General features: G+C 37.9%; 1 protein-coding gene across 2 annotated transcripts in view; it reads right to left on the reverse strand.

The window, feature by feature from the left end:
• The window catches only part of LOC137983369 (serine/threonine-protein kinase PAK 3-like), a 31608-nt gene that overhangs the window by 7061 nt on the left and 7943 nt on the right, over positions 1-16604 (reverse strand). The window contains exons 1-12 of one of the 2 annotated variants that reach the window (XM_068830582.1): positions 16318-16604; positions 16121-16209; positions 12639-12713; positions 12172-12256; positions 7277-7356; positions 4313-4408; positions 3374-3425; positions 2835-2924; positions 2234-2297; positions 1585-1633; positions 655-696; positions 395-490 (exon numbers count right to left, since the gene is read on the reverse strand). The exon at positions 16318-16604 is cut by the window's right edge and continues 78 nt beyond it. In XM_068830582.1, coding sequence (XP_068686683.1) covers positions 395-490; positions 655-696; positions 1585-1633; positions 2234-2297; positions 2835-2924; positions 3374-3425; positions 4313-4408; positions 7277-7356; positions 12172-12256; positions 12639-12713; positions 16121-16209; positions 16318-16486 — 987 coding nt within the window. In that variant the 5' untranslated portion in view covers positions 16487-16604. The remainder of the gene's footprint in view (positions 1-394; positions 491-654; positions 697-1584; positions 1634-2233; positions 2298-2834; positions 2925-3373; positions 3426-4312; positions 4409-7276; positions 7357-12171; positions 12257-12638; positions 12714-16120; positions 16210-16317) is intronic. The other variant, XM_068830581.1, reaches the window with a different exon arrangement.

Consider the following 16604-nt stretch of genomic DNA (forward strand, 5'->3'; position numbering starts at 1 on the left):
AAGGACAGAGAAAAACTCTGACCAGGGTGGGAATTGAACCCACGACCTTCGGGTTAGATCACCGCTGCTCTACCGACTGAGCTACAAGGTTAGACGGGAGCTGGCCGTGGGGACTGAAGATGTTAAAGTCACGGCAATGAACATGTGCAAGTACAAGGAAAGGTTACGTTTATACAAACGTTGGCCGTGTAGCACTTATATTTGAACAGACTTAACTGATTAGAGTGTAATGTGAAGTGCTAGGTTTCTACCCCACATGAACCATGAGAGTGTTAGCCCTACTAATGGAAATGGCCCACACAAGAACAGAGAAAAACTCTGACCAAATAAGTGGCCATTTCTTGAGCTAGGGTTGTACACTGCACATGCAAACAACGCTTCCCTTTCAACTTACCCAGAGTTCTTCTCCTACGAGATAACTATCCACATAGTTGACAATGTTTGGATGTTTATTCTCTCTCATCACCAAGATTTCATTGATAATTAGTTCCTGCAATTACAACACAACAAGCTGATTAATAAAAAGTAAATATTATTATGTCAACGTTGCATGTTCATCATCATCCAGCTGTTGCAATCTGAATTAATTGACAAAAATATTAATAACTACCATTAAAACAGTAATACAATAATAATAGTTCTTCAAAACCTTACCTTCTTTGGCTGTTGGGACAGGTTCATCTGTTTGATGGCAACCTTGTAAAGAAAAATATTATAGTTAATTACCTTGGTATAATTTATGACATGAATGATAAAATGATCGTTGCAAAGGAAATCTGAGTCACTGCAACGCTGTGTTTTTCCCATGACACTATTAAATAATATTGTTGAAGGGACAAAATAGAATTTGACTTGATTATCACTTGATTAGGTTTTCTTCGGGTACTCTGGTTTTCCCCTCTCCTTAAAAACAAACATTTGACTTGATTTGCGTAAATTGTTGATTTCAATTTACAGTGTCCCCAATTAGTGCTCCAGCGCTAGAGCGACTAGACAAAAATAAAGAAGCTTCCTTTCCTTTCCTCCATGTATCAACTCACACTGCATGGAATAATCAGGTTCCTTACACTGTATATCAATCATGACAATAATTTGGATTACATGTAGTTACTAGAAACTTGATGACATTGAAATGTTTGTTGTCTAAGAGTTCTTTGCCTACAAACAAATCCGCACACTTAAATTTAGTATCCAAGATCTTGTAGAACAGTGGTATTGGGAGCAAGCAAGCATACACTGTATGTTCAATATTAAAATCAATGGGCTCTTTGCATATTATGTGCACCATTTTGGGTCAATTTACAAAAATTAATCCTGACTGCTTTTTCCTAAGTAAACAGCACTTATAACTCCATTGGATGAACTGTTTTTTTATAGTTTGTAATGGTCCTGAACACCATAGTACTTTTGATATAAGGTACTGTACTGTATTGCTGCCTTATCCTAATACCCTTTCCCTTTATATTAATTAAAAACATGCTTTATTTATCAGGCTGAATTTGTTATTTATATGGTGCTTTATTGGCCAAATTTCAGCCTGATGTTCTTAATCCACTTGTTCTTATATGCGGGTGTTTACTGTACCTCGTGCCCAGTAGCTACTTCAATGGCTGTGTAAACAGTGCCAGATGCTCTGGAAAAAGAACAGACAACATTGAGATAAAATCCTCTTTTAAATAGATATTGAAGAGCACGTAAACTTAGTAACTATCAAGACATACATTATTGTGTAATTTACACAATAAGTAGTTCAAGCATTGGGTGGGAATCTATGCATGTAGCCATCACACAAAAATTACACTTATAATTTTCTTACACATGTACATGAATGCAACAAGACCAAAATCAAATCAATAAACATCACTGATACCCTAAGTGTACATGTATCTACCTACAGCACCAGTTTGTAACAACAAACTTAATGATTGCCATTTTAGTTGTGTAATGTGTAAGTTGGGCCTTTGATTTTTTTTTTTTTTTTGGATAAGGGGATTTTATGACAAGCTGATAATGCTTGCTTAAAAAGTACTCTAGGATTGGGGAACACTACGTACTGTTTTGCTCCCTGTACATGTCTTTTCAACAGAAGTGATGTCGCCGTTAACCAGTAAGTTAAGGGACTTCGTCACATTTAACTACAACAGTTCATTGCATCTACCCCATGCAACAGACTGCAAACTCTACTGTAACAAAAAAATACCAAGACATTGTAAAATTCCTTGCCAAGTCTTACCCCTGGCCAATCTTTTCAAATTTGGTGTATTTCCTTTTAGGGTCTCCAACACTAACTATGGTACCTGGAAAAGAAACAAGAATCGCTAATGAGAATATTTGTTTTGACTTATTGCTTTAGAGACAACAAACCAGGCTGGGTTGTTCTATACCTGCTTTTTGCTCATCTAGTGTCAAAAGCCTGACCTAAAGCTACAATGTAGATCGTCAGAGTACATGTATTGAACCAGGATTATCTCACTAACCCTTGCTGTACTGCAATGTACTCGACTTTCTACATAAATGAATAATTATGGCTTATTTGGCTCACTTTATTTTAATTTCCTGCCTGGATTGTACATAAGCAATGAACAAAGTGAATGAAACACATTCAGAAATTTAGGACCACTACTTTTTATAACTTATTCCAAAAATTCACAATATTCTGGTAAATTGTAAACCAAAGCTACAGCACAATGATGTTAAAATAACTGCACAAACAAAGCCTTCAAACGGCATCTTTGGACACCACTTGAACCCCACCACCATTCCAGCAATTTTGATGTAAAGTTGGTGAATATTATTGTTTTGCAAAAGGGTAAAAGAAACACAGAAGACATTACGTAGTCTGCTGTGGATCTCTTCATCAGACATCTTTTTCTTTTTCCGGTCTCTCGTCTGTGCTCTTGTATTCTGCTGGTCTTGTGTAGTTCCTGAAAAGAGACATGACTTCTTAAATTTGTACATGTGATGCAACACTGTGGTCCAGATCATAAACACTGACATGTACTCTAAAAGATACAGTCACTTCTAAAGAGAAAGGTTGTCCTTTACAGGGACACCCACTGTCTCCAGTGTCTGCAAATGCCTCCAGTTATGAGATGATGCATAACCCAATTCCACAAAGTAAACAAATAACAAGTATATGGTCTTTAATCCCTTGCTGTTGTCCACTTGACAAAGTCACTGTCATGGTTCCACGAGCACATGCAACTTACTTACCTCTTGTACCTGTCAAATTAAACTAAATCATAATAATTATTCAGACCCAGTTTCCAGCACCAAATTAGAAGAGATGTGACTAGATCTTTATTAATTAAAAGCAATCTGAAATTTAATTATGAGAGGAATAACTTCAAAATGTACTCAAATTTGCAGGTACCTTTGTCTTCTTCCTTGACAGAGGGTTTTGTGGCAACTTCATTGGGAATGTACTGAAATAAAAACACAAATTTGGTTTTTGGCAATTTTGTTTATTTTAATACTTTTTCAGTCAAGCAAAGGATTGTAAAGTGGACTCAACACATTTAGCACTTTCAATACAATCACTTTGTTATGTTCAGAAGGATGTTGTAAACCCTAAATTTACAGCCTGCACCCAGGAAGGGAGCTCAAGGTGGCTCAAACCAGTTTCAATGCTGTAGCATGTATTATCAATATTACTGTACCATATGGAACACCAATTATACCTGAACAAGATGCAGTCATTATTGTGACATAATATATTACCATGGCAATGGGCAAGCCCTGTAAAGACACTGTTTATTTTGTCTATAGTTGCTCACATCTCAAAAACTAACTAGATGACCCACATTTTTATTTCTGAAAAGTAATCAGAAGGACAAGATAAAACTCTCAAAGTTTAAAAGAATTCTATACACTATTTTCAGAGCCACCTTAATTCTGTGATTATTTTAAGGTGGCTCTGATTCTGCAGTACAGAATTTTTTTAAATTTGCAGTAACTTTCACCTTGCCCTTCTGATCACTTTTCAGAGATACAAAAGAAGGATTTTGAGATATGAGCAATTAAATCCAAAATATAGGGTGTTTTTGATAAGCTTTCCCATTGCCAAGGTAACTTATTACATTACGACAATGACCACCACTTGTTTGGAAATAATCGGTGTTTCACATGGTACTATGACATTGCTGTTACGTGATACAGTGTTGTAGCATCATCCATTTGAGAGAAAGTGTCTTCCAAGTGTTGAAACTGTTTTGAGCCACCTTAAGCCTCACATGGACATGTAATTTCAGGAATCTCCTTGTGAATGTATCGTAATGCAATGTTTGTGGCAATTAATCTCCCAATTACATACCTTGGACTTCGTGTGTTCAGGTCTTGAGGGAATCGCAGGAGGAACAGCTGGTTCGGATTCATTTACTTGTTCATTATGGTTCTCTGCTGCCAAAGTCTACAAAAGAACCGGACAACGCAAAAGCTGACAACATCTGTCTTAATGTTCATAATACATAAATAGATACATACATACATACATACATACTTAATTGACTGCTCCCCATAGGCGCTTTTCAGGGCCAATGAAACACAAGGAAACGACGGAACAGAATAACAACAACTGTTAGGAATCCCAACTGGCCAGAGGCAAACCCGTCGTATTTTACAAGTGCAGCTGGGAAGTTGAACCAGGGGCTACCAGGTTCAAATTCAACGGGTGGTCAGAGCGGGTCTTGAACCCGGGATCTCCGGATCTCAAGGCAAGGGCCCTAACCACTGGACCACACTGCCTGTCATTTGATTAATATTTTGCTCTGCAATTTCTTCACTACAGGCACATCTTTCAACAGAATCAAGGGGCATTTTGAAATTTTAATACCAAGCAAAACCTGGTGTTGAGAGATAAACCACAAACAAAATGTGACCTTCCACGGGAAAACGTACACTAACGTTTGCCCGTTAAACGGCTTAAAACTAACGGACGGTTAACGGATATTCAACGGTTTTGAAGATTGGTTTAACGTTTTTTACTAACGCTCTGACGGTTTGTGCTAACGCTCTAACGGTTTGTGCTAACGCTCTAACGGTTTGTGCCAACGCTCTAACGTTCTTTCCATCAGTTCTAACGTTCTGCCTTAGCGCTTTAACACCAAGTCTTAGTTCTAAGCTCGAAAGGCTGATCGATGACACCACATCGTAGTGAGCGATTACCGTTCATCGAACAAAGGCCATGGTTTGAAGTACTAGCACCATCGTGAGCTGGCCAAAACAAATCGGATGCACATTTCAGCGAGTTTTTTGCTTTAAGAATACTACGATGTAGACAGGCCACCAGAAACGATTGCGTGACTTTTAAAATACGATTCCGAAGAGGCGTGCCCATGGCGCCATAACTGCTGAATGCAACGAAGTCCGGATAAAAGTGGCTAATCTCGATATGTTTTGACCGTCGGACTCACAATGAAGCGATGCATTACTAAATTGTGAATTTCTCACGGCATCCATTACTTCATTAGCTACTGTAGTTGCAAAGTAAAATATAACAAATGATTATTTTCATCCAAAGAAATGTAGCATTTCATGTTGTTTTCAAAGCCGAAGTAACGATAAATTCAAAGCGGTGCGTTCATAAGAGAGCTCTTTGCTATAAATACGATAAAAGAGTTCTGTATCATCAGTTAAGATGCCGAGGGGGCAAAAAAGCTCGCGAGAAACTCCAGGCGAGTGGTTAAGTTAAACAGATATTTTTCAGTTGAAATTTGGTAAGTCATGCATCATTCAATCACATTTAATTTGGCGTTCGCGCAGGATGGGTCTTCGATCTTTGGTCTTCGTTTTTGGAGTCTTTATTGTCCATTCTACCTATTAGCGTAGTTATTTCAGCTTGAAATCCATCCAAGACTCGAAGCGCTCAACCTCAAATAATATCGAAAACTCCAGCATTCCCAGCGCCAAGGATGCGTAGCAGGATTTTCGTATACCGGCTTTAGATACATGCTTGCAGCCGTCACGCCATGTGCTCCTCTCTGATTGGATGATGATTTCTTATTAGCCAATCACAGAGGAGCAAACGTTGTGACGGCTGCAAGCCGTCACACCAAACTCCAACTACGCTTCCTTGGAGTTCCGAATGCTGGATTTTTTCAATTTTATTTGAGGTCCAGCGCTTCGAGTTTTGGATGGATTTCAGATATAATGGCATGAAAGGAAACCTCTGGGTCTCAGCTCTCTTGGTGGGTGATTTGAAACCTGTACGATAGGAATTTGTTTGTGAGTTTCAGCTTGATTGGTGCGTGATTTGAAACCTGTACGATGCGAATTTGTCAGTGAAAATCGGCTTGGTGCTGGAGCGATCCGAAATCGAGCTTTCCACCCTTGTTTTACTATTGGTACGCAGAGGTGAACGTCGAACACAAACCCTTCATTTTTCTCGGTATTTTTAATTTTTTAAAAAGCGCTCTACTACATGTAATTCTACTAAGTTGTAGAAGGACACGGCTGGTTTTCCCAAAGAGGGTCACATTTTTAAACGACGCTCTACGAATCCTCTGATCCGGAACAATCGATACAGATTATTAATTCACTTGCCAACAGAATCCAAGATTTGCCCAACGGATAAGGTTAATAACTATTATACATCTGACGTATGAGACTAACGCTCTAACGGACGAGGCTAAACCCCTAACGGACGAGGCTGACGCTCTGACGGATGAACCTAACGTTCTGACGGATAAGACTAACGTTCTAACGGATGAAGTTGACGCTCTGACGGTTTCATGTAAACTTCTAACGGACGGCTAACGGATATCTAACGCTTCGGTCAATTTAACGGTTTAGCGTTAGTGTACGTTTTCCCGTGGAAGGTCACAAATCACCAGGTCACCAAAATGTACAAACAACAGCATTTGTAGAAATAAAATACTGGTGTTTCCACAACAAAAATAAAGTTTGGGGATAGTTCATGCATGCATGTACATTAACGCACCCATTACTTCAGCAATTTTTAACTGCTAAAAAGATTTCAAGAGCTTTGTAAGCCAAAATTCGAAAATTTGGTAGACTGTTGGGAATTCTTTTGAGGCAGATGGTCAGGCCCTATATTAAAGCAAGCAAATACAACAGAGAACATAAGGGCCTCATTTAAGTAACGACTGGTATTTTGAACAAATTATTTTTTCACATTCTCCTTTTGCACTTCCATCCACGACTTGATTGTGGACAACTTATATTTTACATGTATAGTATGGCCCTAAATATTATAATGGATAGTTAAATGTGTGTCCATGTACAGGAATGTTGCTCCATCTAAAAAAATGGCACTTACGTGTGTTGGCGTCGCATGTGGTGGAAGAGGAGGTGCGTATGTATGATCGCTAATTCCAGGGCGAGATGCCTGAGACTGACCTGTACAACACAAGATGACACACATTGTTTTCTGGTTATATTATTATTTGCTGCTTGAGCTTGTGTCAACAGTCTAATTCTATCATAACTTGTATGGGCAAATTAGACTGTTGGATGCACTGCAGCATTTTTGGGGCTTTGCAAGACATCATGTTACAATTTCTGGAGGTTTGTTACATCTTTTAAAATAAGGTTTTTGTTAATAACAAATGGTAGCATAAATTGAGAATGAATGCCCTTGGCCATGTCTGTCCTTGTTCAACTACTAAGTAGGTAGCAATACCAGTTGCTCTAACAAAATGATGAGAATTTCACACAAGTCACTCCTTCTATAACAGTCAGATTTATCTGGAAATGTTCAGTTATTTTTTAATGTAGTATTGTTAACACTTTTACAAAAATTAGAGTTAGCACTTCTTTAAAATGCTAAAAAGGACTTTCCACTTCAACATACATGATAACATTCTAGAAAATCAACACCACAAATCTAGTATTATTCACAACGGTATACTTAAAGGAACAGCAGATGTCTGACCTCAGGTATGTGCTAGAGAAAAAGAATAATAATTATTATTATTCTTTTTCTCTAGATTGTAAACCACAATGAGACTTTGTGATATGTGTGGTTTATAAATCCTAAACTGTAACAGCCTCATGGAAAAGTGCTACCCTGAGTTTATGAAGTGAATGCAAAATAGGGAACCATGAGTGGTAGTTCAAGTTGCACATGAACCACAGGGTCATACAGTTGAAGCTTATCCATGTTTCAAGCAGCACAAAGCAACTGAGAGTATTGCAATGCTACACCTCCCTGGGTAGGATGCTATTCCATCGCAGGGTTTATACCCATCAGCATGTATAATAATACTGAAGCAGTGAACCTGAGGTCAAAAATCCAAAGCACAGACCGCTACACCTCTGCGCTTCCATAGAGGGAGGTGCTATCCACTGAAAAGGCCAATCTCCAGGGAACAGGCACTGAAAACCAATCAAGTTACGCAGCTGATAACATGTAGATACAAATGCATATCTCCATTCTTCCAACAACTAGGGATGGAGTTTCCATGTCCTTTTCAGCAGAGTAAAGAAGTGCTAAACCAAAGATGTAAGGGTTTTGCTTACACAAATAGGATCAAAAATTCACCTTTCGAATTTAACCAAAAAATGGTTAACACCGACAAGATTATCTTTTATTTTCTTCCAGTTTCAAAGATACTACAGATTTAAAAAGAAGCCAGATGCTGACTAAGGACTTGTAAAAGTAATAATCGAACTCAATTCCAATTTTATGGCCGAAGACAACCACTCGAGTAACAACGACCAGCAAAGGACTGCAAGACCGGCTTAGTTGATCGAATGCCAGCGACGCTAACAATCCAACATTCCAGTAGCCCACACATCTGCCTTCTTGTTATAACTGCAGCATTATAAAACAGTGTTAAAAAGCTTCATAAAAAAGTTAATATTTACACAGCAATATTTAAAATAATTAATAGTTAGAATGTAGTCATTTTATTATGAAACTTCAAAGAATTTGTTATCAATCATTTTTTAACACTGGTTTAGGTTAGCACTAGACAGAAATACCTTGAGACTCAGAAGAGTAGCGTTGTGAGCATTGATTAGTGGAAGATAACTCGGTGCTCACATTCAATTTCTCAAGTTCATCAGCTAACGATTCTGGTAATGAACCTGGTGATGACCCAGTTAAGGATCCAGAAGTGTCCGATTGCGACTTGAGGAGAGCACGAGTAGGAGAAGGGGATGACTTTCGCTCATCTCTTTTAGTCTTTCTCTGTTGCTCCGTACTTCCCGAACCATTAGCAGGTAATGATTTTCTGCGCTTCTTTGAATTCCGTTTAATTACAAGTTTGAGGCTGCTTTTAGATGAATGTTTGTTCTTAGAAGAAGCACAACTAAATGGTGAACATGTTATTTTCAGTTCTGTAGCATTGTCCAAGACAGATGAGTAGTAGAGTGGGCTACTGGAAGTTGACGGCGATGAATGACGCAAGGAAGGCACTGTATCTGACGTAAGATAATGCCCTTTACTAGGAGCTGCTACAATAGAGTAATACTGAACGTCAACCACAACATTTATTTATCACTCTGTCAGAGAAAACTGATTTCACTCCCTAATTTATCATCTCATTATTGTGCCCTTTATTTGTCATAATATTATGAGGGTAGTGATAGTTTCATTATTAAATCAAAGATTTAACAAAAGATAACAAGTTAGAGGATATGAATTTATCATTCCTCCCCTCTGAGTTGTCATGACAGTGGAAGGTGGTAATAGTTGTAACGCAAGCCAGCATTTTTAACTCCTGTTAATTAATCATGAGGTTAGTTGCCAAAAGTGTACATTGGCTGTAAATTGGCTTAATGTCTGACCAATCTCATATTCAATAAGCATGAATACAAGTAGAATAATCATTAATTTTTTCAATTGTCATTTCACAGTTCAAACATGGAGGTTTGTCACTTGCAGGACTTTTTGAGCCACAGTGATTATTACTCTTCATTCAGCTAATTTCAGAGTTTATAGCCAGCAAGTTAAATGAGAGAACAGAATTTAATGTGCAAAAATAGTTTATATGGAGACCATTGTAATAACTTGCTACTGCAAAGTTAATATTACATGCAGTATCATCAATGGACCAATGCATACATGTACATGTATCTGGAGTTTTTCAAGCATAACAACATCACAATTACCACAGAGCGGTTTTCAATTGAGTGTCAAAAGTAATTAGCAAATTACTTTGGTTTTGTATTACTTCACTCTGTGATTGGTTCGAAGTTCTCACGCCACTTTTTCAACCAATCAGAAGTCAAACCAAAACCAATTGTGGCTAGCGCGTGCACATTTTCCTACGCTTTATGTCGGCAACATGTAGTTACTTTGAGTTTTGATTAGTTTACTGGATTGCCTCCATCCTTTTTGATTGGCCAAAGTAATTACGTTGGTTTTGGTTTACAACACTCGATTGAGACTCACTCTAGAATAGAATAGAATAGAATAGATTCAGCATTCGGTATTTCTTCTAGATTGTTTCAGGTAATACCATCTTTGCTTCTCTTGCAACTGCATGGAGCTAAGCATGTTGTCCGTAGTCAGCTGGTAACCTTCTTAAGTATTTTTGGCCACTTTACCTGTATGTACTTTATGTCAAGCCAGACATAGTTTAACCCATTGCCTCCCAGGGGTTCCCCATTGACGAGTAAAATCGTCTGGCGTTAGAGAGAGTAAAATACTAAGTCTGGCCGGTTTAGGCCGGTTTGGATGTCAAAGGGTTAACAGGAAACAAATGTAGCTGGAATATGTGTTTTTGCCTTCACTTTTCAACTAATTTACAAAATTGGAATGAGAAAAAGATTTTACAATAATGATTGGAATTATTGGTGCTATTTAACAAACTACAAGAGTGATTTGTGACATAAATTTTCCAAACAACTGTCCCAATAAGCAAATGACAAGTGAGATTAAACCGAAAACCCAGCCAAGGAAAGGCCATGAGCGAAAATAATTCCTCCACTGTTTTAAATTAAACTGCTCAAAAGGTGTCTACATGTAGCAATAATAATCTCTTAGACAATTCCTGTATGCACCTGCACAGCCTTCCTATCACCTTTTCTTGACACATTTTCTTGCTGCCCCTTAGCCCACATTGCCAACTTATTTCCATTCAGTTTTGCTACAAATAGTTTTCCTTTGTACACTTAACTCTTGTGCTCTTAAATCCAGGATTTCACAATGTCATCTCTATGTTACAACTTTCTTCCCTGCTAGCAGAGCTCTGTTTTCTTTTGCGTTCACTGGGTTGAAGTGTACAGGAAAAGAGAACTCCGCCATGGGTCGAAATTCACTTTGATCCAAACATCATCCACAACTTTGGACGGCACTCTTCAAACCACATGCCCCGTGATATGTTTGCTGACTGTAAATTGAACCCGCTGAATTGAATTCCTTTACAGTAATAGAGTACCAAAGTGTGACGTCACAAAAAAATTAATTTGTGAAATTATGGGATTTGGCACCATTTTCAAATAGAGCGTCCTTAGAAAAGGGTCCTTGCCAAAAATCACCTCTTAATTGTAATTCCCAGCCGAAATATAAAGGATGAAAGTTTGATACTGCCCCATATAAATCTCTCTAATTTTGAGCTGGTTCCAAACTGAAGGAACCAGAACAAATTTTGAAGGGTTTGTATGGGATGCTATCAAACTTTGATCCCTTATATCTCCATCGGGAATTGCAATTCAGAGCTAATTTTGGGTATGAGGGCATCATTTAGGATCCTCTATAAGAACATGACATCATATCCCATGATTTCAAATATATATATTTTTGTGACATCATCACTTTGGTACTCTATAGTGCTGTACGTTGTTAAGTGAGCCCACACAACATGAAGTATCACATCAGGATTCAGTCACTAAGTAACTGCCGCACATGATCAACGTAGACAGTTTCGACCCATGGAAGAGGTCTCTTTTCGTGTACTCATCAGCCCAGCGAATGCAAAAGAAAAAAGACCTCTGGTAGCAGGGAACAGATTATCCATTCTCTTCTTGAAATTCAAATTGTTGCTAAGTTAGGCTATTTCTCCCTTTGCTTTGCCACAGTAACATTGGAGTTATGCGTACTTCAAGTAAAATAATGAAGTCTTCAAGTGTTCTTTTAAATGTTTCATTTAGAAGCTTTTTTTTTTAATGCCTTCCTTCCACCATTGTCAAAGGTTTTGACCTCTACATTATTGTATGTTTTACATTATCTGTTGTTGAAAATTTCAAAAAATTGCTATCACTTACCATATGGCTTTGATACTGTCATAAATTTTGTTGTGGTTTCTTTCTCAATATTTCCCTCATAGAAGTTTAAGACATCAAGAACAGCCTAAATGAAAAGACAAACGAAGGAAAACATCCCAGTGATAAAAAGCACGTACAGTACATACTGTCGGTAAGCATAAAGCAACGTGATACAGGTTGTTGAAATTACTCCCAAATCAAATATTGCACTGGAGCATTTTAGCAAGGAGGACAAATCTCAATGACAGTGTTATCAAAGAGTGCTTTTCACTACATGTACCTACATTTACAATAAAAGGGTAAGAGGTATAGCTACAGTATACATCTTTTGAATGAAATATCCTCTTATCAAGTGCAGCTGCTGTTGCTACTTCTACAACGTACAACTACTATGACCTGCTCCGACTACTACCACAACTACTAATAAATAATTCTGCATCTGCAACACAACAAAATCCTGAACGAACCTGTGGGTTTTTCTTCTGTTCAGCTTGGGTGATATTGGAGGTGTGAAGAAGTCTGGCCCATGCTTCTGGCATACCCTGTCAAAAATAAAATCAAGGATGTGATTTTTTTACCACTTGCAACAGGTTGTTTATACAAAATCAGCAGAGTTCAGAAATCCTGAAAGTAAAAACCAGCTCTCTGTGCTACACTGTATCAGGTCAACAAAGGCCTGAAGATCTATCATAGCATCGCGCATAGTGAAAATACAGTATCAGAAAATATTCCACTCCAATTAATTTACACAAACTTCATGTAACTGAACTAACCAAGAACTGAGTTTAAAGGAAAAGTGTTTAAATCGTGAAAGAATATTACTGACTCCCCTGTGTGTGCTTAAGTTCTCAATACAGCTGTACAACTTGGGATTTGGACATTTCCAAGTGTCATAGATCCTTATAAGTCCTTAAGGGTCATGACAAACTTTTCAAATGTAGATGTACAGAGCCCCATGGTGACTGGCATCAAAATGGACTGTCCAGATGTTTGGCAGTTCTACTTCATCTAAAATTTATCTGAATGCTGTGCAAGGTGCAACAAAGTTTTACGTGTATCTTCATGGGCTTAAGGGTTTCGGTTCCTGATGATGTTGACATAAATAAATTATTGAAAAGGGAAAGGAAAGGAAAGGAAAAGGAACTTTATTTAAGTGTCTAGTCGTTCTAGCGCTGAAGCACTAATTGGGGACACTGTAAATTGAAATTAACAATTAACACAACTCAAGTCAAATGTTGGTTTCTTGAGGAGAGGGGAAACCGGAGTACCCGGAGAAAACCTCTCGGTGCAGAGTAGAGAACTAACAAACTCAACCCACATATCACGCCGAGTCTGGGAATCAAACCCGGGCCACATGGGAGGCGAGTGCTCTCACCACTGCGCCATCTCTGCACCCCGAGTAAGGGGTTTACAAATATGCATCAAGTGCAGTGTCCCATTCTGTACATGTACAGTCAAACCCCTATAATTTGGACTTTCTGTACATGTATAGGGACTCAGGTATATAGTCTGGGTAATTGAGTGTCCAGAAAACCAAAAATAAAATAAAAAAAATACAGATATATGAATGAAATTAACAACAGCTAGGTTCACTCAAAAAGCATGTCCCCATTAAAACCCTTTCACTCCTGTAAGGGCCAATGAGACTTACAGATTTTACTCTGTCTAATGCCAGACGATTTACTTGTCAATGGGGAACCCCACAGGAGTGAAAGGGTAAAAATCATTGATGCAGAACTAATGGATTCAAGTATGCACCAAAAAAATAAAAGTTTTCAGCCAAAAATGGAAGCAAATTTGGACACTTATTACAATCAATATTAAGAAATCACGATCCAATTAAATGACAAAAAAATCTTTCACTACATAGATCCTAGAGGGCAAAACAATAATTATTATTTTACTTGGTTTAGATACAGAAATTTAGGATTGGTTTATGGTTCATAATTGGTTGAACAAACTTGCTGACCACCCCCTCCCCCCCCCAAAAAAAAAACATCACTTCTTGGAGCAACCAAGTGAAAATAGTTTGCATTAGGGCCTTCCTATCCCCCACTAGGATCTTCCTGTTGCTAGAGAGACCCTAGTCCTTGGGCTAAATACAGTTGACTTTAGAATGTAAGCAGAAAACACATGCTCCCCCCTTTTCAGATCTTCCCTTCCACTATATAAAACAGTCCCATAAAAATTGATTTGAAAACTGAAATGAACACGTAATTTTAAAAAATGAGTCATTGCAATGTTAAGAACGAAGTGTCACTTAGCTGGCAGATAATTTGACATGATGCTTCCAAAATTTGTTTATAATTTATATTTTTTGTTTCGATTTCCATTGCTTTTACAGTATATAAGAAAAACTAGGGAAGAAAGAAATGCTTACGGCCAAAATCAAGTTATATTCAAACATATGATGCTTGTTAATACTACACATAAGAACAAAACTACCGGTAAATGTTACATTGCACTGGAACATAAAAAAAAGCTTTAAAAGATACTTGTACACATAGATGAATGTTGATTGAAAGAGTACAGAGAGATGTCACAAGGTTAAATTTATTGAAGGCCATATATATTATTTTTTCAATAACATATCAACAAAAAAGTGAAATGTAAACATCATAATTAACTACAAAATCTGCAGACAACTTTATATTGCAAAATTATCCCACTGCCTTGATTGCAAAGTTAAGTGTTCTGTTTTGTCGAATGGTCAAATACATGAAACTACTGTAATTCAACTTTCAGACAGACCCGGTGAAATTGGTGTTATATCCACAAGTGAAAAATACCTTTGTAAATGGAACAATGCAACCAAAGTTCTACCTTTCATTCACAGTGAAATTAATACACCTGTCCTGATGGAATACATATAAATGTATACAGTAATACATGTAAATTAATATGACATCGGCCATATAAACCGTATAGTGCACAATTTGCAATGCATTGCACAAATCTCCTTTTCAAGGAAAAAAGACAAACATACTCTTCCCTTTAAAATTCATTTTCTCGCCAGAATTCAGTTTAGTAGGTTTACTGGCCAGAAGCTTAGAAGAGTACGTATGAAAATAGGTCATTAAAAGAATTGAACAATAATTATTACATGTACACCTGCAGCTGGAACTGTGGCAACTTCAGAATCGAATTTATGACCACCACGAACTTCTTAAATACAGTGTAAAACGAAATGTGTAGAAAGCGAAAGTAACAGAAATGCCACAGGGGGTTTGGTTTCACGAGCACGTTCATCTGCTATCCGCAGGTGAGCTGAATTCGAACACATTTCAGAACAAGACAAGTTCTTTTGAAAAACACTCCATCTACCGCGATTTACAGTACTAAATTACATGAAAGCAAAGTTGCTGGGTCAAATAATTTTAGTTTGGCGTGATCAAAGGAAGGCAAACATCTGCACCCATAAGATACCAACAAATGGTTTGATCAATAATATTCGAGGTTTTTTAGGCTGATCAATATTCTTTCACTTCAACTCCGGCCACCTACCAAGGACGTCTACACAAAAGTCTTGAGATTCGAGACAATAAACTCAGTAAGGCCACGCTAAATGCACAACATAAACACTGATGCCTAGAAATATTGTTTCTGACCCTTCAACTGTGCTAGAGCTCTTCTTGGCAGACATAACCAGGAGAAGTCTCAAGTCTTTTTATGCATACCATCTACAATTTTCGTACCAAATTAATCTCTTTTTTTGTCCAACATTATCACCCGGAAAGACTAGAGGAAAAGCAAGAAAAGGGTACGAAAAACATTGAAATACAGGATTATTGCGAGCTAAGTAAATTCGTGATGTCTGCAGAAAGCGACATAATTTAACACAATTGATCCAAAACATGCACGGAGGAAGCCAATTCGACAGCTGACAGATCGATTTCGTTTGAAGTCTTTCGATGAGAATTCGAAATTCTGCATAAAATTGGCGACTTACCGTAAATTCCGAGGTCACTGGATCAAATCCCACATGAATCGTGTGTTCAAATTGCGTTGGTAACGAGATCTCAGGTTTTTTCTTCGAATCTACAACACAGTCGTAGGTTATATGACATTAGTGATTCGACGCCATAACAGAAAACACTGAATCAGTCTCCGCTCAGAGAAACTTCAAATGCCAAGCAAGCTACATACATTTTCTGTCCTCGTCTCCTTTGTTCGTAAAGAATCGAAATGTAGCTGCCTTCTTCTTCTTTTCATCAACAGGAGCACTCGGTAAAGGCTTGGAAGCCGGAGACATGGAAGAGTCCTTTGTGGAAGTCATTCGTATAGGAGGGGCCGGCGGCCTTTCTTCGTCCGACATAATGTTTTAAGAACTTACCCAGTTGTCAAGATCTCCTTCAGATGTTCAAAAGTTCTTATTGCACGGAGTGATGCTAAAAATTCCGGCACTGAAAACATGCGTATTACCTCGGAAGGCT

The sequence above is a fragment of the Montipora foliosa genome, chromosome 13 (assembly GCF_036669935.1).
Source record: "Montipora foliosa isolate CH-2021 chromosome 13, ASM3666993v2, whole genome shotgun sequence".
Classification (NCBI taxonomy): domain Eukaryota; kingdom Metazoa; phylum Cnidaria; class Anthozoa; order Scleractinia; family Acroporidae; genus Montipora; species Montipora foliosa.